This window comes from Camelus dromedarius, chromosome 1 (assembly GCF_036321535.1).
Source record: "Camelus dromedarius isolate mCamDro1 chromosome 1, mCamDro1.pat, whole genome shotgun sequence".
NCBI classification, from domain to species: Eukaryota; Metazoa; Chordata; class Mammalia; order Artiodactyla; family Camelidae; genus Camelus; species Camelus dromedarius.
In genome coordinates, this window is record NC_087436.1 from 54,195,899 (window position 1) to 54,220,397 (window position 24,499).

Below are 24,499 nucleotides of genomic sequence, written 5' to 3' on the forward strand. Positions count from 1 at the left end.
CTAAATTATTGTTCAATAGAAGACAAATAAGAAAATTTATTCTACAGTTCTAATAGATCTAACTTGATGACCTATTTTAGTAATTATTGAGTCAATCCTTGTATTTATTAGAATACTTGTATTTATTAGAATAAAACTTGTATTTATTAGAATAAAAATCTAGATTGAATTTAAGAAAACATGTAAAAACAGATTTACATTAAGTTAAAGACATAGTTGTTAATATTCAAGAAGATTCAATAAAACTTAATTTGAACTGAATTGTGGTATTTTCTGAAATCTCCATCTTGAATTTGAGAGAACTAGAGAGAGGGCAGCAGAGCTTAATAGCTGAAGGCTTCATTTTCTTATTTTTTTCCTGCAAGGAAAAAAAAAAACCAAAAACAAAAACCACAGGTTCTCACAGACTACTGTGAAATTAATACTGTAGTAATGTTAATTCAAGTATCATCCAAATTTCTGATAATTCTCATATCTCTTTAGCTGCTTTTTGAGATAATACTAATGTGGGCTCAATTTCCAGATGTAAATATTAATAGAAAATATGAGAAAATAATCCAACAGATAGTTAATTATAGTGGTTCTTCCCTGAACTGTTTAGATAACATCTGCTGAAAGTATCTTATATAGCTTAAATAAAGAAGCAACTCTGAAATGAAGAGTTGTATGAGACTCTAGCTAACAAATAATTTTTAGCTATATTTAGTCTGTAAAGAGAAATTCTCTATATAAATTATTTTGTATAACATTTTGAATTATAAAATTTAGCTTCTCTTTTTTTTTTTTTTTTAGAAGAGCCCAGGTAGCCATTAGCAATCTATTTTTCAGAGGTGGATTTCCCAAGCAAAGTTTGCGGTTGGAATTATGACACTGATATATTTGCTAATGATAACATGCTGGGAACTGCCACACTGGAATGTGGTCCATTAGTGTTGGAACTGGTGCACTTTGGGACTTTTAATTCTTCACAAATTCTATTTCTATACTTAATTATGCAAAAGACATGGTGGGGAGAGTTGCATAGCCCCTTCATTTATTTCATTGTCAATGAAAGTGGCAGTTAGCAATTCTTCTTCAAGTTATATTACAACATTCACTTGAAATAATGCAGCTCCATGCTGAGTTTGCTTCAATTAAGTCATATTTTATTTGTTAATGATTTTCCAAGTTGACAGTGACCTTGAAGGTGGTATTGTCAACACTTGATATAAGGAGAGTGTGATTTAGAGTTAAGACTACATCTGTTTATTCTTTATTTTCTGTCTGTATTTTAAAAAGGCTTTTAGATTAAATTTCTGATTGAACATTTACCTAAGAACTGCAGAGGTTAGTGAGTTAAGTAGTTCCATGGTTTAATGAAATGAATTTTAGTGTATATACAGAAAACGGATTTTGCTGTTGTCTTCAGTGGTGTGTATATATCTGTGTATGTGTAATCTTTCCTTCTACTGGATTACCTTAAGAAATAGTTGAACCACAAAAATCACAATAATCTAAATTAACCTGAAGTAAGCTTCTTGGACATAATTCTACTAGAGGTCCTGAAATGCTGTGTTAAAAGAATTAATATAAAACCATAATATGTATTTTTTTAAGCTATAAAAATATATTAAAGATGATTTGTCAAAATTCTCTTTTTAAAATACTGATGTTCTTTTTAAAAATCTCTGTGTTATAGTAAATCAGCATATTAGGTATGCTCCTGTCTGAAATATGTAAAATATCTAACATGGCTACATTATAATAGGCAGCTTCTGCTCCCCTAGGCACTTCAGTCTCTTGCCAGATGCTGCTCTCTCTCGGGCATTTCCACCAATGTCCTCCATCACAGCTACAGCTGCATGATGAGCTGAGGTGATGGTGGGGAGATTGGATATTCTCTCTTTGTGTTATACTCTATTGGACAGAGTGCTCTAAAGGTAGCACTGATTTTTACCACTGTTTTAATAAAACGGGGTCTTTGAGATTTTTGTCATCGCCCCTACTCTACAAGACACAGGCATAAATCCAGTGGGGATTGTCTGTTAGAAGGCAAATCCAGTCAACAGAAAACATCCAGTAGTTAGCTACTCTTTTAACAGTATGATTTCCTTACTAGGTGTGGGTCATCATGAGTAACTGCGTCTTGTAGGATTAGTTTTCACGTTCATCTGGTTGATTTGCACTAATAGTTCACTAGACATTCCAAAATATGTCTGAATCTCATTTGGACATAGCATGTAACACCCTGGTTTTCTATCCTCAGCTCCAACACCCTCCACCACCCCAAGCAAGGAACAAAGAGATTTACTAAAATTAAAGCAGGGGAAACCTTTAGAAAAACTATAATTCAGCTTCTCTTTGAGATTGTGTGTATGAAAAAAGAATCAACAAAGGTCCCATTTCACTTTATGCAAACATCAAAGTTCTGTCAGAGATTGTTTTGGTCCCAATTTAATTCTTTAAATCAAGTAGATGTAGAAGGGAAAGTTTAGTTTTATTGCATTTGTATTTTATAATATTTGAGGGCTAATTTTTAGTGGTAAGTTCTAGAAAGTAAAAGATGTTCTCATATAGTAGGGAATTTAGTGCTGTTCCAGCTTATTTTGGGTTTTGTTGTGGCATCCCAAAGCTTTCTGGAGTGGGGCTCTCTAGAAAGTCTGTTCTTGTTAGGGGCCAGTGCCAGTGCTTCCAATTTATTCCAACTATCCACTCCGAGAATAAAGTGGGTTTTTAAACATTCTTTCATCACTTCATATAACGGCACTGGTGCAAAGAAATCTCTAAGGTTATTAGCAGTTTTGAGAAACACTCCCTACTTAATATGAGTCCATCCTTACCTCTAGTTCTTATCTTTCTGGGGATGTTAGTAGTATTCAGCTGAGGTTCTTTTCACATGCAGTGAGGTCTTTGCCTGGTTCTAGTCTCTGCTGTGCTGTATTTTCCAGAAAGTCCTTAAACTTTTGGAATGTGACTGACACTTTCTTTTAGTTTCTAGCACTGATAATTTATGTGCATTTTATATACTTCTTTTGAAATTCTGGTGGGAGTGGGGCAGATATGGGCTTAATTATCCAGTATGAACTGGAATTATGTTTTCTAATCTCTGATTGCTATTTATTTCATTAATATTGTTTATGATGGTAATTGAGAGAGATCGGTGCCACTGTTGTAGAATAGTGCTGGTCACCTAGAACAACTGACATGCTGTTTTATGCAGTTAAACTAAAGTTTATGTTAGGGGGATTTTATTCAGTTTGTATGTTAATTGTTTTAATAATCCATGCCTATATAAATTATATGCCTATATACTTATGCTTATATAGGCATATTACATATGCCTATACAAAATTTTACAACTATGAACTAAATAAGTTAAATAGACTAAAGTTTACCTTTTACCATTGAAAAAATTCTTAAATGATTGCTTACTTGAGAAAATATTAGGTCAATACAAGAGAATTCCTGTTAAGGGAGGAGACTGTTCTTGTTTTATGTTTTATTAGTTTCTAATGAAACTAGGTGTTTTAAATTCTCTAAAGTAAATACTTTAGTGGGTAGTGCCTGATTTTGATATTTATTATAGTGAATGAGAAGGAAGATGATTGTTGATTTCCCACATCACAAAATGATTTCTTTGGCATTAAGGAACTGATCAAGTATTAACAAGATAATGAACTGGAGTTAGTGCTTAATTTCTGTTATATATTTGTTACATATTTGTTACTCTTTGAAAGCTGTACATGAGTATCTTATAGTTTTAAAAACTAGGTAATTAGAAGTTGTCTAACATCTGGTGGTGTTTAATTTAATCTCTTAAAATTAATTTCTATTTAATGATCATTTTTGCTAGATTTTCGCATTCCCTAAATTGTACAAATCTGCCTCTCCTCCCCTTTTTAAATGATGAGGAGCTAATTTTCATTGCCCTTAAGGTTTTAGATTGCTGATTGTGCTGCCAAGGGCAAAGCTATTCATATTGGTCGAGGATATGCTAAACTACAGGCACTTTTCTGGAAATCCTGGCTGACTCAGGAGTGGGATGGGGCACAGCAGTGATAACTTAGCTTGAGATGTATCAAGGGAGACTTTAGCATTTCCCAGTGGAACCTCCTTGACTAAGGCTATCCTTGCTTTAGACTTAAGTTCAGCATTGTTTCATGTCTTACTTAAACTGTGTCTCATTTTCACTTTTTTTTTTTAAAGGGTTTTTGCAGTGTAACTTTGAAATATAAGGGGATACATTTTGGCAACTCTTTGGGAAGACAAGAGTTACCTATAAAGTCAGGGCCTGGTCCTGGACAGTATGATATAACCCAGTAAGTAAAAAAAGTATACCTTTACTATAGTTCTTGACTATGAAGTATTCTAATAATTCAGACTAGATTATGCTGTTATGAAAGGAAAAGTCAGTATGAAAAACTCCAAGAAGTATTTATTTTGGGATGACCTGTAAGAAAATGATTGCTGTTCTGTGAGCCAGATCCTGGGGCTACCTGTTTTACGTGTATTACCTCGTTAATCTTCACAAGTCTCTGTGTAGTTACTCTTGTTGTACCTATTTTATCAGGAAAAAATGTGAGGGTCAAGGAGAATAAATTGCATATTTAATATGTAGCTATTACGCCGCAGAGCTTGACATTAGCTGTGGCCTCTTCGATTATGCAGCGCATGTATCTAAGCACTAAAATATACTGTTTTTAATTATAAAATGGACAAAAGATCAGAGAAAACATAAAAGAAAGTAACCCAGGATTATGTTCCTGGCTCTGGTGTCCACTCGTCTGACTACGTGAGAGATTTAGTAGGCATTCTCAGTGTGAATCAGAGCCATAGCATTAAGTTGGAGGTGATATATGTGAAGTTTAACTAGGAAATACCTTTCTGGTAGAATAACTCTTCCTATCTTTATTTTCTCCTGCTCCTACAGTAAGACCTTAGACACAAGTCCATGGAAGGCAAAACTGAGTAACAGATACCACGTTGTTCTCAGAATCTATCATGGTTCAATTTTTTAACAGGATCCAGCTTACCTGCCTGATTCTTTCTCTCATAGAATGAGCTGTCTCACAGGAAGTCCCACAGTGATTACCTATCCAATTAGTGTGCTAGACAGACTCAGATGCATCTGTATACCAGCAGTGGACCTAGCTGAGGCTCTTGCTTAAACTCCCCTTGCTACTATGCATTCATTGAATTAACACTGTTTGAATTCTTGCTGTGTCCTAGTAATAAACTTAGTAACTGAGAATAAAAAGAATAAAACATGGTCTTTGTTTTTGGGAATTTATACAATATGCTATTGTCCTTTTCATTTTTTCACTCTCCTAATATGGGAAATATACTGTTTTTTGTTTTTTTTAGTAGTTACATTAGAAATTTTAGATGTATATGTAGCTTAATGGGATCTAAATTTAATCTTTGTTATTCTGCCAAATAAAACAAAGTGTCAAATGCTCTAACTCTGCTTATCGCCTTGTCCTGATGCTTTTATTATTTAGTGTTTTATCATTTTCTTTTTCCAGTTTGGCTGTTTGCTTGTCTGTCTGTCTGTGTGTCTATCTGCCTGCCTGCCTGCCTGCTCTGATTTTCCTTGATAGTTTTTCCCTAACCGTCCTTTTTGCTTCTCCAACCATGTCCCACTCCCATTCTCCTCCTACTTTTTAAATGTTATTCTCTCTTTGATCTTTGTTTTTTCCCTTGTTTCCTTTCTTCTGTTGGTATTTTCACTGTTACTTAAAGGATTTTATCCATATAGACTGCATTCTAAACTGCTTCAGATAGTTCACCATTTCCATAATTTGTCTGCTCTTGGGTTTTGCTGCCTTCACTGTATCTTTTATTTGGACTAGTCTTGGTTCCTTCTGGCAGTTGATATTTTCTATCTTTTTTTTTTTTTTTGACTTTTTAAAAAAAATTGATTGAGTCATAATTATTCTGAAAGATTTGATATGGTATAAAAATTGAGATAATTAGCTACTCCAAATGGAAGAATGAGTTTATAGGTTTCTTTTTGGGAAAACACAGGCCTCAATGATATGTGACCCTTCTGATATCCTAAATATACATTTTTTTATCCCTAAAACTGAGGTTTTGAAAATAAACTCATTTGTTGAATTTTGTGCAAGAAAATCAGTGAAGTCAGCATTTGACAGTGAACGGAGATGTTAAATGCATATTTAAATCATAGTAGTGTCTAAAAAAAAATGGCAATTATGTAACTGAAGCATTTGGTTCTGTTTTTCTACTATCAAATTTTTTCTCTCCCTCTTTTTTTTTTAAACTTTTTTTATTGAGTTATAGTCATTTTACAATTCTGTGTCAAATTCCAGTGTAGAGCACAATTTTTCAGTTATACATGAACATACATATATTCATTGTCACATTTCTACTATCAATTTTTATTCTGCTTGTGTTCAGTATAGTTCATTGGAAATGTTTAATATGACATTTTTTCCAAAATTTTGTTTCAGAACTAGAAAAAACTAGTATTATAGTTGGCATAGCCTATTTAAATATATTCTTATAATAATAATAACTAACCATTATTGTTTGTCCTTACTGTGGGCTATGTATGGCACTAAACACGTCACATGTATCGTCCACTGTAGTCATTACAACCATGAGGGTGGGTTATTACTATTTCCAATTACAGGTGAAGAGTCAAATCTGAAATTTAGAGAAGTTAGATGATTTGTGTAAGGTCATACAGCTAGTAGATAGCAATGTTAGGATTCATATCAGGCTATCTAACTCCAATTCTTGGGCTGTTACTTGTTGCTTAGTTTCTTATTCTTAATTGGGATGGTGTAAATTTCAGTGAAAATAGCTTCTCTTTCATTTTCAAAGATCTTTCTTTATGCCCTTTTCCTGATTGTTTTATGATATAAATAGCGTTAACTGTTTTCCCTTTATTTTAGTGAATAGTTGAAATACCAAGTGATTGGAAATTTTAAAGACTTTATGGTAAATAAAATAAACAGGAAACTTTGGTAGCTTTTTATTTAAATTCATGACATAAATTTCACATTTTATTTTCTTTTTGGAATCATTATTATATTATAATGCTCTGAATTGGAAAATGCAAAACTAACATAAATGTATACATTTTACAAAATTTAGAATATATTGGCCAAACACACCCAGATGATCTTATTGTTGAATACTTTTTAATCAGGAAATGTTGGTGTAAAAATATTCCCTTAGCTTATATAAACATTTATGTATTTGAAATTGAGAATAAATTTCTTTCTAATTTTTCCAAAGGAAAAAAGCACCACATTATGAAAACATTAACATCAAGAAAGATCAACAGCAAAATTATTGCTTAAATCTTCCACGACTTTATGAAGTAATAATACAGCAGGAGGAAAAAAAAGTAAGTTGAAAAATAGCTACTTCATCTACTTTTTAGATTTTAAGGTCATTGAATCGTATGTCTTACTATCATGAAGTTAGAGTACTCTTGGATATACTGTGCCTGGTGGGTAGTTGTCACTCAAAGAATATTGCGGATGGAACTGACGAACTGTATTTTAAATCTTCAAGTGATCACTCACCATCTCTGTCTTGAACACCTCTTGTGATAAAGAACTCAATACCCCTGAGGTTTCTTGATGCAGTTGCAGACAACGCTATTTTTTACAATTTCCTTCTTAAACTGACCTAAACTTACCTGCTTGCTATCTACTTATTCTCCCTTTTCTTAAGACTTCTTTTCAATCTCCCTTTAAATCTTTAGTGAGGATAAATGTTCTAAATATCTTTGACTATTATTATTATTTAACTTAAAGATAACTTATTTTCTTTTGACGTTATCTAGGGATTTTCTTCAGTTTTTGAATCTTTCTCTCTTTAAAAAATATGATGTTGAGATCTAAGAATAATATTCTTGGTGTAGTCCAATTAGTACATAGTAAGATTTTTATCTTCATTGTTAGATAGTATATATTTATTAATGTAAAACCTTAAATACCATTGCATATTTTATTACAGCTATGTTTCAGTTTCATCATTTGGAACTTGTAGGCAAAAGAAAAAAAAAACAAGCAGAAACACTTTGGAATTTTTTTCCTCTAGTATATTGTTATATTTAAATTTAAAAACTTGAAGATTATAGGTAAAAATTATAGGATACAAATTTTAAAGTAAATCCATTTAGAGTAAGGATAAATGATTATCAGCTGAAAAATAAGTATGTCAATAAGAATTTTCTCTGTACTTCATTTTCTTGATCTTCCCCTGAATTATCAGTCAGCAAGGAAAAATATTACTTATAGAAGTATTAGAAAAAGATACAATAACAGAGTAATATAATACAATTATTTTCATGGACTAACAATTACAATCTCAAACGATAAAATGTGTTAATTTAGAATCATGAGATAATGGTCTGCAGTTTTCTTGTGGTGTCTTTGTCTGATTTTAGTATTAGGGTAATGCTGGCCTCAGAATGAGTTAGGAAGTATTCCCTCTAAAAGATGTTATGGAGAACTATAATCTCCTTAAAAGTTTTCCTTAAATGTTTGGTAGAATTCACCCGTGAACCCATCAGGTTCTGGTGCATTTGTTTTGGAAGGTTACTAATTATTTACTCTTCCTTTTATGCAAATTTGAATTTCTGACTAATATTATTTTCCTCTTTTTTAAGAAACAACGTTTCTTGTTAGCAGGTCTACTGGCAACAAATTTAATTTTGTTTTATTTGTCTAAGAAAGTATATCTCTCACTTTTAAAAGATAATTTTACATGGTATAGGATTCTAGGTTGGTTTTTTTCTCTCAACACTTTAAATATCTTATTCTACTCTTTTTTTGCTTGTAGAATTTCTTTGGAGAAGTCAGATGTAATTCTTTGTTTCTCCTTATGGAAGGTGTTTTTTTCCCTCTGGCTTCTTCCAGAACTTTTTTTTAATCTTTTATTTTCTGTATTTTGAAGATGATACCCTAGTGTAGTTTTTTTTTTTTTTTTTACAGTTATCCTTATTTTGGAGGCATTGGTGTTCTCCGACCTTCCTGGATCTGTGGTTTGTTGTTTGACGTTAACTTGGGGAAATTGTCAGTAATTATTTTCTCAAACATTTCTTCTGGTTCTTTCTTTCCTTTCTGATATTCCCATTATGCATATATAACACCTTTTGTAGTTGTCACTTAGTCTTTAGATATTCTGTTTTGATTTTTTTCTGTCTTTGTTCTCTTTGCTTTTCAGTTTTGGAGGTTTCTATTGATATATTCTCAAGGCTAGAGATTCTTTTTTCAGCTGTGTCTACTAATAAACCTATAAAGGCATTCTTCATTTTCATTTCTGTCATGATGTTTTTGATCTCTAGCATTTATTTTTCTTTTTATTTATTTATTTTTAGAACTTCCATCTCTCTGGTTATATTGCTCATCTGTTCTTGCACTTTTTTTTTTTTACCCATTAGAGCCCTTAGAATATTAATATACATATTTTAAATTCCTGATCTAATTGATTGCACTCTCTGCAGTGCCTGGTTCCTAGTTCTGTTGTTTACTGTGTCTTCTAATGGTGTTTTTTGCTTTCTAATATTTGCTGTAATTTTTTCTTGATAACTGGGTGTCTTAGCTTGGGTGGCTATAACAGAATACTATAGACTAGTTGGCTTTTAAAAAAGACAAATTTATTCCTTATAGTTCTGTGAGGCTGGGAGGTCCAAGATCAAGGGACCAGCAGATTCATTATCTGTTGAAGGCCTGCTTCCTGGTCATAGACGGTCATCTTTTTTTTTTTTTTTTTTTTTTTTTTTTTGCTGTTTTTTTGAATAGTGGAAGGGTCAAGGGAACTCTCCTGGGTGTTTTTGTTAATTTTTTTAAATAAAGGCATTAATTTTGTTAATGAGAACTCTGCCCTCATGAGTTAATCACATCCCAGAGGCACCACCTTCAGATACCATCACATTGGGGCAATAGGTTTAAACATGTATGTTGGAGGAACATAAACATTCAGTCTCTAGCACTTGATAGGATTTATCAGGTAGAGGAACTGTTGAAAATATGCCTTTAGTAATGTGGTCTGGAAGAGCTATAATCCTATGACTAGCTCTCAGTGTTTTCGTGAGCCCATGCCTCTGGACTGTGAGCATCAAAAGTGTTTTCTCAGTTTTTTTTTTTTTTTCCTTTTTTCTCCCTTAGTTGGCATAGGGCGGCTGGTGTGGGCTGGAGTTAGGTATTGCCTTTATCTTTGTGGAAAGCTAGGACTGGCAAGAGTGTTTTCCTTCCCCAAGGTCTATTAGATGCTAAGAATGTTCCAGCAGTTTAGGCTGCGGTTAATTAGATTCTCCTCAGAGTAGGCATTGTTAAGAAAAACAGTGCTCTGGTTTATTTCAGAATGGTTCCTTTCCCTCTAACTCTGCCAGAAGGATAAGGGAATTTTACTCTAATATTTACTGTGAGAACCTAGTAGAGCTCCTGGAGGTAAATCAGAATTGTGGGGTCCTCCTCTACGACTAAGGTCCTGGAGTTTTTAACTTTCAGGCTTGTCTGCACTAAGCTTGCAGCAATTCATCAGTTACAGTTCAGATTTTCCTACCCTGGCACTGGTTCCCACAGTGCCAGGGTAGGAAGTTTCTACTCTGGTAAGCTATGACTCCTTGTGTTTGTCTGTCTCTCCAATTTTGGGGACAGCCATTTGCCCTGAGTTCTCTGCTGTCTCATGGATCCAAGAAGAGTTTGATTTTTCATTCTGTTCAGGTTTTTACTTATTAGGGAGGAGTGGCAACATTCAAGTTTCTTACATGTGGAACTGGAAACTCAAATTTGGGAAACAAGTTTTTTAAATGTAAAATATTTTCTAGAAGGAACATCAATGATATGGTGAACTCAGAGTCCCAACATTGTTCTCTCCCCACAAAAAAAATAGCACTCAATAAACAACTGTATACTGATGAAAACAGCTCTGGGGAAGCTCTGGACTATAGTAAAGAAGCTATAGAAACCCCAAGGAGCTCAAAAACTAAGGATGATTACATAGAAAATTGTAGGAGGCATTTAACCTATGTCACCTCATCCTTCAGTCCATCACAGTTCATTGTCAAGAAGGATCCTATCAGTGAGACCTCCCCCAAGGTGGGAAAGGAGAGCAGGCAGAACCTGGCAGCCCTTGTCATTACCACGGACATCTGAAACTTTCACTAGGGAGGATACTCTCAGTGTTCATCAATGCTTAAGCCAGCTGATGGAGCTACCTGGATTTCATGCCACTGTGTCTCTCTTGGAGAAGGAGCTGCCACAATCTCCCTTATCCCCCCCAGGGCTCTAGCCACTACCCACCTTTCACAGCCATGCACACAACCAAGACCCTGGCTCTGTGGCAGTTCTCTGTGGGTCCACATCTCAGACACTGGCATCACCACCACTGCAGTAAGTATGCTCCTGCACCAGACCAACTCCATGAGGGATCTCTTTGGCCATGACATACCCCTGGGGAGACTTTGCTGAGGAATACTGCAGTAGCCTTTGACATTGAGGATCCCAACAGCCTTTGATGCAGCACCACATCCAGGTGCTGTGGGTACCTGCAGCCTTGGCTGACAAAGAACCCTACGGTCTTGGATGACATTTACCTCAAGTGTTGGACTTTCATGGAGGGTATTCTTTTTCTTGGAGTGTATATCTTTTTGAAATTGGAACCTCTGCTCTGGTCCCCTGGAGCAGGAGCCACCACACCCCACCTAGCTGGTGCCCTCACAACCATCCATAGGTATTTTCCTCACTGAAGCCAGCCCATAATGTCTGGAAGAAGTGACTGCTCCCTCAAATATGAGACATCAACAAAGCTACAGGAAACAAACAAAAAAACAGGACAACACCGAAGGATAAGAATAATTTTCTAGTAACCGGCCCCCTCAAAATGGAGGTCTACTAATTGCCTGTCAATGAATTCAAAACTTGTAGCTCACAGAGTTTCCTTAATACAAGATAACAAAGATATACAGCTCAACGAAATCAGGGTAACAATACATGAATAAAATGAGAAGTTTAACAAAGGTGGAAATCATAAAGAACCAAACAAATTCTGGAGCTGAAAAATACAATGAGAAATGAATAATGCAGTAGGGAACTTCAGTAATAGACCTATTCATGTCTAAGATGGAATCTGTGAACTTGAAGAGAGGTCATTTGAAATGAAGAAGAGAAAAAAGGTAAAAGAATGAAAATTAGTGAAGAAAGCCTGCAGGATTTACGGGACACTGTTAGAGAGTCAATGTACACATTTTGGGAGTCTCAGAAGGCGTAGAGAGAGAAAGGGGCAGAAAGAAATAATGGCTGAAAACTTCCCAAATCATTTAGGAAAGGAAGGATATGCATATTTATGAAGCTCAAAGGTCCTGAAAGAAATATTATACTGAGATACATTATAATCAAATTATGAAAAGTCAATGACAAAGAATTTTAAATGCAGCAAGAGAACTACAGCTCATCACTTATAAGGAATTCCTCCCTCCCTCCCCACCTTCCTCCATAAGAAATATAAGTGCGTTTCTCAGCAAATACCTTGAGGCTTATAGAGAGTGGGAAGACATACTCAAAGTACTGAAAGGAAAACACCTGCCAAATAAGAATACTATACCTGGAAATATTATTCTTTAGAAATGGAGAGATATAAGATGTGCTTAAGGGATTTTTTTTTCAAATTATGATAGAAACATGCTGAACAGCAATGTGAAAATTTAAATCTGTCGGGTAAAGTGTATAACCATATACAGATTAATGTAACACAGTAAAGATGTGCATAAATTATTTTAACCCTAAAAGTCAATAGGTAAATGTATTTTTTAATGGTATGCAATATAAAAAGGAGCAAACTCTCTACAAGAACACAAAATATATGTGTATGTGGGGGTAGGAAAAGGTTAGTGTTTTTCTATGTGATTGGAATTAAGTTGTTATCAAGTTAAAGTGGAAGGTTTTAACTACAGGATTGTAATTACAGGTTCTTTTTCTGTAGCAGTCCAGTTTTCCCAGCTCAACTTATTGAAGAGACTGTCGTGTCTCCATTGTATATTCTCGCCTCCTTTATTGTAGATTAATTTACCATATGTGTGTGGGTTTATTTCTGGGCTCTCTATCCTATTCTCTTGATCTAAGTCCCTGTTTTTATGTCAGTACCATACTATTTTGATTGCTGTAGCTTTTCTGGGGGGTGAGGGATGTAATTAGGTTTAGTAATTAATTATTTTTTAATGGAGGTACTGAGGATTGAACCCGGGGCCTCATGTGTGCTAAGCGTGCACTCCACCACTGAGCTATACCCTCCCCCCTGATTACTGAAGCTCTGTAGTATAGTCTGAAGTCAGGGAGCATGATTTCTCCAGCTCTGTTCTTTCTCAAGATTGTTTGGGATATTTAGAGTCTTGTGTTTCTATACAAATTTTAAAATTATTTGTTCTTGTTTTGTGAAAAATGCTCTTTGTATTTTGATAGGGATTGCATTGAACCTCTAGACTGCCTTGTGTAGTGTGGTCATTTTAACAATATTGATTCTTCCAATTCAGGAACACAATGTATTTTCTCATCTGTTGCTGTCTTCAGTTTCTTTCATCAGTGTTAGTTTTCAGAGTAGAGGTCCTTTGCCTCCTTTGGTAGGTTTAATCCTAGGTATTTAATTCTTTTTGATGCAGTGGTGAATGGGATTATTTCCTTAATTTCTCTGAAAGTTTGTTATTAGTGTGTAGAAATGCAAAGATTTCTGTATATTAATTTTGTATTCTGTAACTTTGCTGAGTTCATTGATGAGCTGTAGAAGTTTTCTGGTTGCATCTTTAGGATTTTCTGTGAATAGTATGTCATTTGCAAACTGTGACAGTTTTATTTTTTCCTTTCCACTTTGGATTCCTTTTAATTCTTTTTCTTTATTTCTGTGGCTAGGACTTGCAAAACTATATTGAATACAAGTGGAGAGATGGGCATCCTTTTCTTATTCCTTCTCTTGGAGGGAATACTTTCAGCTTTTCACTGTTGAATATGGTGTTAGCTGTGGGTTTGCAAAACTATACTGAATACAAGTGGAGAGATGGGCATCCTTTTCTTATTCCTTCTCTTGGAGGGAATACTTTAAGCTTTTCACTGTTGAATATGGTGTTAGCTGTGTGTTGAGATATTTTCCCTCTGTACCACTTTCTGGAGAGGTTTTTTTTTTTTTATCATAAATGGATGTTGATTTTATTGAAAGCTTTTTCTGCATCTATTGAGATGATCATATGGTTTTTATTCTTCAATTTGTTAATGTGGTGTATTATGCTGATTGATTTGCAGATACTGAGAAATCCTTGCATCCCTGGGATATATCCTACTTGATCATAGTGTATGATCTTTTAAATATATTGTTGGCTTTGCTTTGCTAGTATTTTGTTGAGGATTTTTGCATAGATGTTCATAAGTGACATTGGCTTATAATTTTCATTTTTTGGCATATCTTTGTCTGGTTTTGGTATCAAGGTGATGGTGGCCTCACAGAATGAGTTCAGAAGTATTGCTTCTTCTGCAGTTTTTTGGAATAATTTCAGAAGGCTAGGTGTTAACTCTTCTCTAAATGTTTGGTGGAATTTGACTGTGAAGCTATCTGGTCCTGGACTTTTGTTTCTTGAGAGTTTTTAAATTACTGATCCAATTTCAGTACTGGTAATTGGTCTGTTCATATTTTCTATTTCTTCCTGATTCAGGCTTGGGAGATTGTACCTTTCTAATAATTTGTCCATTTTTTCTAGATTGTCCATTTTATTGGTGTATAGTTGTTCATAGTCTCTCATGATCCTTTGTATTTTTGTGGTGTCGGTTGTAACTTCTTTTTCACTTTTGATTTTATTGATTTGGGCTCTTTCCCTTTTTTTCTTGATAAGTATGGCTAAAGGTTTATCAATTTTGTTTATCTTTTCAAAGAACCGCTTTTAGTTTCTTGATTGATGTTTTCTGTTTTTTTTAAAGTCTCTTTCATTTATTTCTTCTCTGATCTTTATGATTTCTTTCCTTCTGCTAACTTTGGGTTTTGTTCTTTCTGTAGTTGCTATAGGTGTAAGTTAGGTTGTTTAGTTGAGATTTTTCATGTTTCCTGAGGTAAACTTGTATTGTTATAAACTTTCCTCTTAGAACCATTCTTGCTGTGTCCCAGAGGTTTTGAATCATTGTGTTTTTGTTTTCATTTGTCTCCACATGTTTTTTGATTTTCTCTTTAATGTATTCATTGATTCAGTGGTTCTTTAGTTATTATCTTGTTTAACCTCCACATATTTGTGTTTTTTACAGTCCCTTGTAAAGAATATGTATTTTGCTGCTTTGGGGTGGAGTGGTCTATAAATACCAATTAAGTCCATTTTGTCTAATATGTCATTTAAGGCCCATGCTTCCTTACTGATTTTCAGTCTGGATGATCTGTCCATTATTGTAAGTGGGGTGTTAAGATCCTCCACTATTAGCGTATTAACTGTCAATTTCTCTTTTGTGTCTGTTAATGTTTGTCCTATATTTTTAGGTGCTCTTATGTTGGGTGCATATATGTTGTTATATCTTCTTCTTGGATTAATCACCTGATCATTATGTAGTGTCCTTTTTCTCTTGTAACAGTCTTTATTTTAAAGTCTATTTTGTATGATAGAAGTATTGCTACACTGGCTTTCTTTTGATTTCCATTTACATGAACACCTTTTTCTATCCCTTCACTTTCAGTCTGTATGTGTCTCTAGATGGGAAATGAGTCTCTTATAGGCAACATATATAGGGGCTTTGTTTTTGTATCAGCCAGCCTGTGTCTTTTGGTTGGAGCATTTAGGCCATTTGCATTTAAGGTTATTATTGATATGTATGTTCTTATTGACATTTTGTTAATTGTTTTGAATTTGTTTTTGTAGGTCTTTTTTCCTCCCCTTTCTTCTTTGGTTCTCTTCATTTGTGAATTGATGATTATCTTTAGTGTTAGGTTTGGATTCCTTTTGTGTGTGTGTGTGTGCATCTATTGTAGATTTTTGGTTTGTGATTACCATGAGGTTTTGTATAGCAGTCTATATATATGTATATGATTGTTTTAAGTTGCTGATCTTTTAATTTCAAACACGTAACAATCCTGCATTTGTATTCTTCTTCCCTCATAATTACTGTTTTTTGTATTCTATTTTCTATATAATTGTTTTGTGTATCCCTTAACTGCTAATTGTGAATATGGATGATTTTTACTACTTTTGTCTTTTAACCTCCCTACCAGCTTTCTATGTGTGGATGATTTCCTACCTTTACTGTATACTTGCCTTTATGGATGAGTTTTTTCATTTTGTAATTTCCTTGTTTTTAGTTGTGGCCTTCTCTTTTCAACCTAGAAAAATTCCTTTGACGTTTCTTGTAAAGCTGATTTGTTAATGCTAAACTCTTTCAGCTTTTGCTTATCTGTAAAGCTTTAGATTTATCTATCAAATCTGAATGAGAGCCTTTCTGGGTAGAGTATTCTCTGTTGTAGGTTTTTCACTTTGATCACTTTAAATATATGATGCCATTCCCTTCTGGCTTGCAGGGTTTCTGCTGAAAAATCAGCTGATAGCCTTATGTTATGTTATTTATTTGTTATATATGTTATTTGTTGCCTTTCCCTTGATGCCCTTGATGCCTTTAATATTCTCTGTTTATCTTTAATTTTTGTCATTTTAATTAGAATGCTTCTTTGTGTCTTCCTCTTTGGGTTAACCCTGCATGGGGCTCTCTGTGCTTCCTGGACTTGGATATTTGTTTCCTCTCTCAGGTTAGGGAAGTTTTCAGCTATTATTTCTTCGAATATTTTATTAGAGCCTTTCTCTCTTCTCTTTCTGGGACCTCTGTAATGTGAATTCGTGTGATTGATGTTGTCCCAGAGGTTTCTTAAACTGTCCTTATAACTTTTCATTCTTTTTTCTTTTTCTGTTCAGTGGCAGTGATTTCCACTACTCTGTCTTCAGCTCTCTGATCCATTTCTGTGTATCATTTAATCTACTATAAATTCCTTCTAGTGTATTTTTCATTTCAGTTATTGTATTCTTCATTTCTGTTTGGTTGTTCTTTAACTCTTTGTTAAGAATTGTAACTTCTTGTTCTGTGCATTCATTCCTCTCCCAAGTTCTTTGATCATCTTTATGATTGTTCCTCTGAACTCCTTCTCAGGTAGATCTCCACTTCACTTAGTTCTTCTTCTGGGGTTTTATCTTGTTCCTTCATCTGGAAAGTGTTCCTCTACCAGCTCATCTTGTCTATGTTGCTCTTTTTTTTTTTTTTTTTTTTCTGTATGTGGTAGGTTAATTGCTTTTTCTACCTTGTTGATGTGACCTTCTGTAGGAGCCATCCTATTTGTCCCAGCAGTACCTTCTCATCACCAAAGTTACATGCTCTAAGGGTTCCCCCTAAGAGGGCTGCATGGATCCTTCTGTTGTGGTGGGCTGATTATGTGGCTGGTCTGATAGCTTGATTGGCCCCTAGTCCAGTTGTTTGCCAGGTTCTGCCTTGTGCAGATGCTACTTGTTCTTGTTTAATAGGGCTTGGTCACAAAATGGTTGGCTGTAGAACCATAGGAGGTCCTGCAGCTAGTGCTTGCTCACTGGTGGCTGGAGTCAGGGTCCTGAGCACTCCAGGGCTGTTGCCCGCCCACTGGTGGGTGAAGCCAGGTCCTATGGTTAGTGCTTGTCCACTGGCAGGCAGAGCTGTTTCATGGATTCTGGCTACAAGGCCCAGGGAGCCTAGAGCTCATTTCAGATCATTGGTGGTTGGTGGAGCCAGTTCCAGACACAGAGACACAGTTGGGTATGTGGTCCAGGGTGTCCTGAAGCTTGCATTGACTTTCTGATGAACATGGCCAGGGCCCAGCTGGTTCCAGCATAGAGCCTGGCCTGTTGTGGTGGGCTGGATCCATAGGCGCGGGATCATAGTTTTCCTGCATCTGGTATCTGCCCCCTGGTGGGTAGAGTTGAGTCTTGACCATCTGTTGGGTAAGGCCGCCTCTAGGAGCATGTCTAGAGGTGATTGTGGGCTCAGGTAGTCTTGAAGCAGCCTATCTGCTGATGGGTGGGGCTGTGTCCCTGCCCAGTTAGTTACTTGGCCTGAGGTATCTCAGTACTGTTGCCTACAGGATGTTGGGTAGGGCCAGGTCTTGGTGCTAATGATCTAAGATGGCAACCACCAGCAGCAGTGTTCATGTGGTATAATATTCCTAAATATGGCTACCCCCCATGTCTGTGTACCCCGAGTGAGCTGCAGCTGGCTCCCACCTCCCCAGAAGACTCTTCAAGATCAGCAGGTAAGTCTTGCTCAGGCTTACATTGCTTTTTCCCTGGTTGCTGGTGTGCATGAGATTTTATGTTAGTCCTTAACAGTGAAGTCTCTATTTCCCTAGTCCTGTGGCTTCCAAAACTAAGCTCAGCTGGTCTTCAGAGCCAAATGCTCTGGGGGATTGTCTTCCTGGTGCAGGGGACCCCTGAACTGATGAGTTCGATGTGGGGCTTAGAACTCTCACTCCTGTGGAAGAACCTCTACAGTATAATTATTCTCCAGTTTGTGAGCTGTCCACCTGTGAGTATGGGATTTGATTATATTGCAAGTCTGTACCTCCTACCCATCTTATGGTTTCTTCCTTATGTCTTTAGTTGTACAGTATTTTTTTTCTGGTGTGTTCCATTCTTTTTCCTCAATGGTTGTTCTACAGATAGTTGTGCTTTTAGTGTGCTCATGAGAGGAAGCTAGTTCGGGGTTTTTGTACTCTATCATCTTGCCTTAACCTCAAAATACACTTCATTTTAATTTAGAAGTTTGCTTTGTTGAAAAAATAGTTTTATTGAGATATAATTGACCTACAATATAATTCATCCATTTAAAGTATATAATTTGATGTTTTAATATATTTGCAGTGTTGTACAACCATCACCACATCAATTTTAGAATATTTAACTCACCCCAGTTAGCAGTCATTTCCATTTACCCCCAATTCTCCTAGCTCTATGCAATCAATTTACTTTCTTTCTCTGTAGATTTACCTATCTGGATATTTCACATATATATATGGGATCATTGTCTTTTGGTGACTGGCTTCTTTCACTTGGCATAATGTTTTCCATGTTGTAGCATGTATCAATATTTCATTTCTTTTTATGGCTGAATAATATTCCATTGTATGGTTCTACCACATTTTGTTTATCCATTCCTCAGTTGGTGCACATTTGAGTCATATCTACTTTTTGGCTAAGAATAAAAATAAGTATAAAAATATGCTAAAAGAGCATAAGAAAAATGAGCATAGTAATAATGCTATAAACATTGGTGTACAAGGCTGTGTGTGGACATATGTTTTCATTTATCTTGGGTAGGAGTGGAGTTGCTGTATAATATTACAAGTTTGACTTTTTTTGTGGAACTATTCTGCAAAGCAGCTGCACTGTTTTACATTATAATCACCAAAGTATGAAGGTTCTAATTTCTCTAAATCATTGCAACACTTGCTATTATCTTTTTAATTATAGTCATCCTAGTGGGTGTGAAATGATAATTTATTGTGGTTTTGTTTTGCATTTCCTGAAAACTAATGATGTTTAGAGATCTTTTGCACATTTTAAAATTGGAGTATTTTTTTTTTTATTATTGACTTATAAGAATTTTATAAGTTTGATTTGATTTTCTCTTATGATTAATTTGATTGACACTATTTCTTATATATGGAATCTTTTTTAAAAAAATATATCTATCTTAGGTCTCCAGTTACACCATTGTTCTTAGAGGACAAGAATCTTTTATTCTACTTGTTTTTCTGTATACATATAGTTAGTGCAGTGAGATATGTAATGTTTAATAATGCTTTTTGAATGAATTGATTACAGATCTGAAGAAATGAGCAGTTTTATTTTAAAATTTGAATTTAGAGAAAAAGTTCTTATGTTTTCTCTTTCATCCCATTTATAATATTATCTTAGGAGGATAAGTTTTAAAGCAATAAATTAAACAAATAAGTGCTCCAATGTCTTTAGGTTTAAGCATTTTTTAAATTGTACAACAAAATACAGTATATATTAATGTGAGTATAAATATGAATGATAGTGTTTTTTATTTATCATATTCCTGAGATCTATTTAATTCTGTTGTATACATGGTATTGTTACAATATATATTTTGAATGTATTATGTCACTTTACTCTATTGAGAACTTTTGTTAAGAAACACAAACATTAACTTTTACTCAAACTGAATGTTTTCCACAGGAATATGTTCTGCCTTTGGCAATTAAAATTATTTTTAGTATCGTCCTTAACATTAATGAAGTCTTTAACATACAAAAATATTTAATGATAATTTCTATTGAAGTTCTTTGATTTGGTGAGAAAAAACTTACGAAGTTGCTGTAATAACTTCTGATCAGTTAAAAAAAATGGAGTAAAATTTCACTAGGTGGCGCCAATACTTTGGATCTTTGTTGACACAAAACCTTATTTATTCATTTATTTCCCATATTCATTAAAACAGATGGTTCACAAGTATGTGGTAAGGTATGAAAATTTGCCTTGTAGTTTTCCTGAGCAAACCTAAATTGGAAGTTTTAGTTCTTTGGAAGTTCTGCCAAATTGAAATAATTTGGAACTATATATTTTAAAATGTTAAGTTCTGGTTGCAAACTAAGAGAGCTGTTTGTTTCTCTTTGTTTATGTATATAAATTTATCAAAATTGTTAGAATTTTAAAAGCTGTATTTTGAAGGTGCAATTTATAAATTTGCTTTTTCTCTGGATTAGTATATACCTAAAAATAATTTACTAATCTTCAGTAGATATTAAGTAGATCTCAAGGAGAATGTTGTAGTTTCAGATTAGTAAAAATATGCTAAAAAATTAATAAGGCAGTAATAATATTTAGTCTTTTGTGATTATTTGAAGCCTGCTATCATATTATTAATGATTTTCTCTTATGAGTGGATTGTTCCATTATTTCTGATGCAAAAATTTCACTTTTTCATTGTTCATCTTTAATATTTATTAAACAACTTAATTTGTGGGCATTATAACAGATACTTGGCAATTTATTGTAGCTAGCAATATGTAGTGGTGACCTTGAAAGAGTGGAAATTTGAGGATAAACAAAGATTTAGGAAGACTTGCACTCAGTTCAGTATGTTTTTCTCCCCCAAACACAAGTTAATTGTTTGAATTATGGTTACTGTATCCAGAAATCTAAGTGCTCACTTTTCTTACTTTCTAATAAAACTTTTCCAATTTTTAAATTATGGGTTTCAAAGAAAAAAGGTGTTAAGAAAGATGGGATGAAAGGATTAAATCGTTAAAATATAAATAGACAAAATTATGTGTGAGAAAAGCAGTGAGGATGAAGTTGGAAACATTTATTCATTGATTAAACATTGATTGAATATCCTTTGGAAGACAATCTGATATCTTCAAGTCTAACTGTAAAATAGATTGTAGTATTATTAGTGAGTTTTATATATGCTAAAGTCATATTCATGGTAAAAATTTAAAAACTATAAAATAAAGCTTTCTTTGATTTATTCATAGTTTTGTGGCAAAGAGTTCAGGCTTTGGAATCACAATACACTTTCTTGCTTCATTACATACTAGTCTTGTGACCTTAGGCAAGTTACTTTGCCATTTTAAACCTATATATTTTTCTTCTAAATCTCTAAAATATGAATAATACTATATACAAAAATATAACAAAATGTTATTGTGAGAATCCAATGAAATGTGATTATATACACACACATACACACACAGCTTAACACAGTGTGTGACATTTGTTAATACTCAATAAGTGACAGCTATTACTATTACTCATGTAGTGACTATTGAATGAACACCTATCCCATGCTGTGGTTAGAAAGATGATGAATATAGTACAAAGTTTTTTGAATCAAGGAACTCACATATTGATGGAAGATACAAATATGTAAACAATTATACAATGATATCCAAATAAGGTACAGTGAGACTTCAGAATAGAAAGCCATTGATTCTTCTTGGGGGATGACACAAGCTAGGAAAGAATTCCAAAGTATATTTGAGTTGTGTTTTGAGGGTTGAATAGGTGTTTGTCAAATGGTATAGAATATTATAGGCCAAAAGGATGTGGAAAGCCATCAAGATTTGAGAAGATCAGTTATTATTTTTAATCAATAGGGGATGGTAAATTAATAAATACTTTAAGCAGAAGATTCATGAACAGTTTTGTAGTTTCAGAATAATAGGACAGTAAGCTGTGAGTCAAATGGGTGGGATATGGGGAAAGGGAGGGAGGGAGAAGTCATGCAGTGATACATAGTGATTCACATAGTGGATGCCTGTATTAAGATAGTGAAATGACGTATATTTGAATATTAGCATTGGCTTTATCTAGTGATTAATTTGATGTGGGAGGATGAGTGGGAAGGAAGTACTGAGGATGATTTTTAGATTTCTCACTTGGCATACTATGTGAGTGGTGCTGTAGAGAGTTAGAGAGATAGATGGCATACCACAGTGTGTGCATACCTGCATAATCCTGGGGAGTCACATTGTATTAAGCACTATTTGTTATATAGACAGAAATGTCTTGAAGGTAGTTAAAATATTGAGAAAAATATGGGCTGGAAGTTTAGGAATTAGTCTTTGGGTTAAGTTATATAATCCAAAAATGGTAAAGCTTGAACCAGAGAGACTGACAGCATTTGATGGATAAATGGAGGAAGAGGAATCTAGGAAAGAAACAAGGAGGATTAAAAATGGTAGGAGTGGAATAGGGAAGGAGTGATCTCACAGGAGCCAAAGGAGGATTGTATTTCAAGAAAGTAGTTGCCATCTGTTACATACTTTGGGTAAGTTAATAAAGATAAGAAGTGAAAATGATCCACTGTACTTTGCAGAATTTTGGGATCATTGGTTCCTTTAGCAAAGCACTTCTGGTGGACTGGGTTGAAGATAGCAAGGTGGCAGTGGACTGAGGAATGGATGGGTGATAAGGAAGAGGGTCCTGTGAATATAGACTGTTTGCTCTTTCAGGGAGCTTGCCGAAAATGAAAGGCAGAGAAGGGAGGCTCTTACTGAATTATTTATTTATTTTTCTGGAGGAGAGACACTGTAATTCTCTGCATGTGTTATTTACCTTTTGCTATTTTAGGATTATTGCCAAGATAAAAGCTAGTTTAATGACTTTAAATAACCTGATAATAATTAGGTTTTTAATGTTTAAATTCAGGAAGCATTTACTGAGGTGAGTATTGTGTGCTTAGTATTACACTAGTTGCTTTAGGCCTTCAGAAGTTAAAAGCAAATGAAAAACAGGCTTTTTTTTTTTTTTAAATTGGAGACATAAATCATGTGGCAGAAACAATTAGAGAAAATACATGGTGCTTCCTCTAACATTTGCTTAATGAATGAATGACATAAATCTATGAAGGTTAAAAATAGAGTATATGTGAAACACAGGGATATATTGAGTGAAATGGGCCTTAATACTCCTTATCATGACATACAAAGCTGTTATAATCTGACCCTTAGCAACTACTCCAACGGCACATATTATAATTCTTCTATATGCATACTGGACTTGAGTCCTGTTGAACTGCCTTCATTTCCCTGAATTTGCCATTCTTCATTCTCATCCCCTACCTCTCTCCCTCTGTATAATGTAGCCTTTCTCCTGGAATGCTCCCTTTCTCTTCATACCCCTGACTCCCACTCATTCTTTGAGATTTAGCTCCTGGTTATCTATGGATTTCTCAATCATGGCATTTATCATACTGTATTACCATGTCTGTTTCTGCCACCAAACCATGCCATTCTTGAGGGATTATGTCTTATTGAAGTTAAATCCTGAACACATGGTACATTAAAAGAATTATTGAAAGAAGAGATAAAATTATATTGAGCTAGCTCTTAGAGGAAATATTGGACAACAGATTGATGTAGAATAGCAGATGAGGACATTTTGAGTAGAAGTAGGAAACATATTGTGTGTGTAGCTGGCAGACTAATCTGACTATTCTAAGTGAGACTGTTTTAATGAGTACTGAGAGAACCCTGAAGATGGAAATAGAGGACTTTTAAGGCAAGCTGGAAATGTCCAGATTCCATATAAATTGTAATAGTCTTTCTTAAGTTGGAAGGTATGGGAAAGTTTTTTTAGGTTGTTTATTCTGATAGTTGTTTATTTTGCATAACTTCATTTTCCAAATTTAATCCATTCCTGATAACATGGTGGATAGCAAGTATTTGGGTAGCAGGAACCTGTGTTCTGTTATTTTTCACTGACAAAAAAATAATTTAACCAGTCTGTGCAAAGTCCTATGTCAGTTTCCCCAAGAGCTCTTAAACAGCTATGTAATAATTGCACAAGGATTTCAGCAAGGTATTTAAAACACCAGTTACCTAATTTAAAAAATTTTATTGAGCTTATTAGTATATTTGTGTAGTAGACAGTGATACTGTTCTGTAGCAGATATTACTTTGTAATTTGCAAAAAACATATTCTGTAATGTAAATAAACAATGAAATAACATGTTATAGATACTTAAAATATCTAAATTGTCTG

The 24,499-nt window shown here is 34.4% G+C and overlaps 1 protein-coding gene across 1 annotated transcript in view; it reads left to right on the forward strand.

Annotated features, from left to right (window-relative positions):
* Window positions 1–24,499, forward strand: part of STPG2 (sperm tail PG-rich repeat containing 2) — a 440,242-nt gene that overhangs the window by 17,725 nt on the left and 398,018 nt on the right. Inside the window, exons 5-6 of the mRNA XM_031469154.2 lie at window positions 4,186–4,298; window positions 7,246–7,357. Coding sequence (XP_031325014.1) covers window positions 4,186–4,298; window positions 7,246–7,357 — 225 coding nt within the window. The remainder of the gene's footprint in view (window positions 1–4,185; window positions 4,299–7,245; window positions 7,358–24,499) is intronic.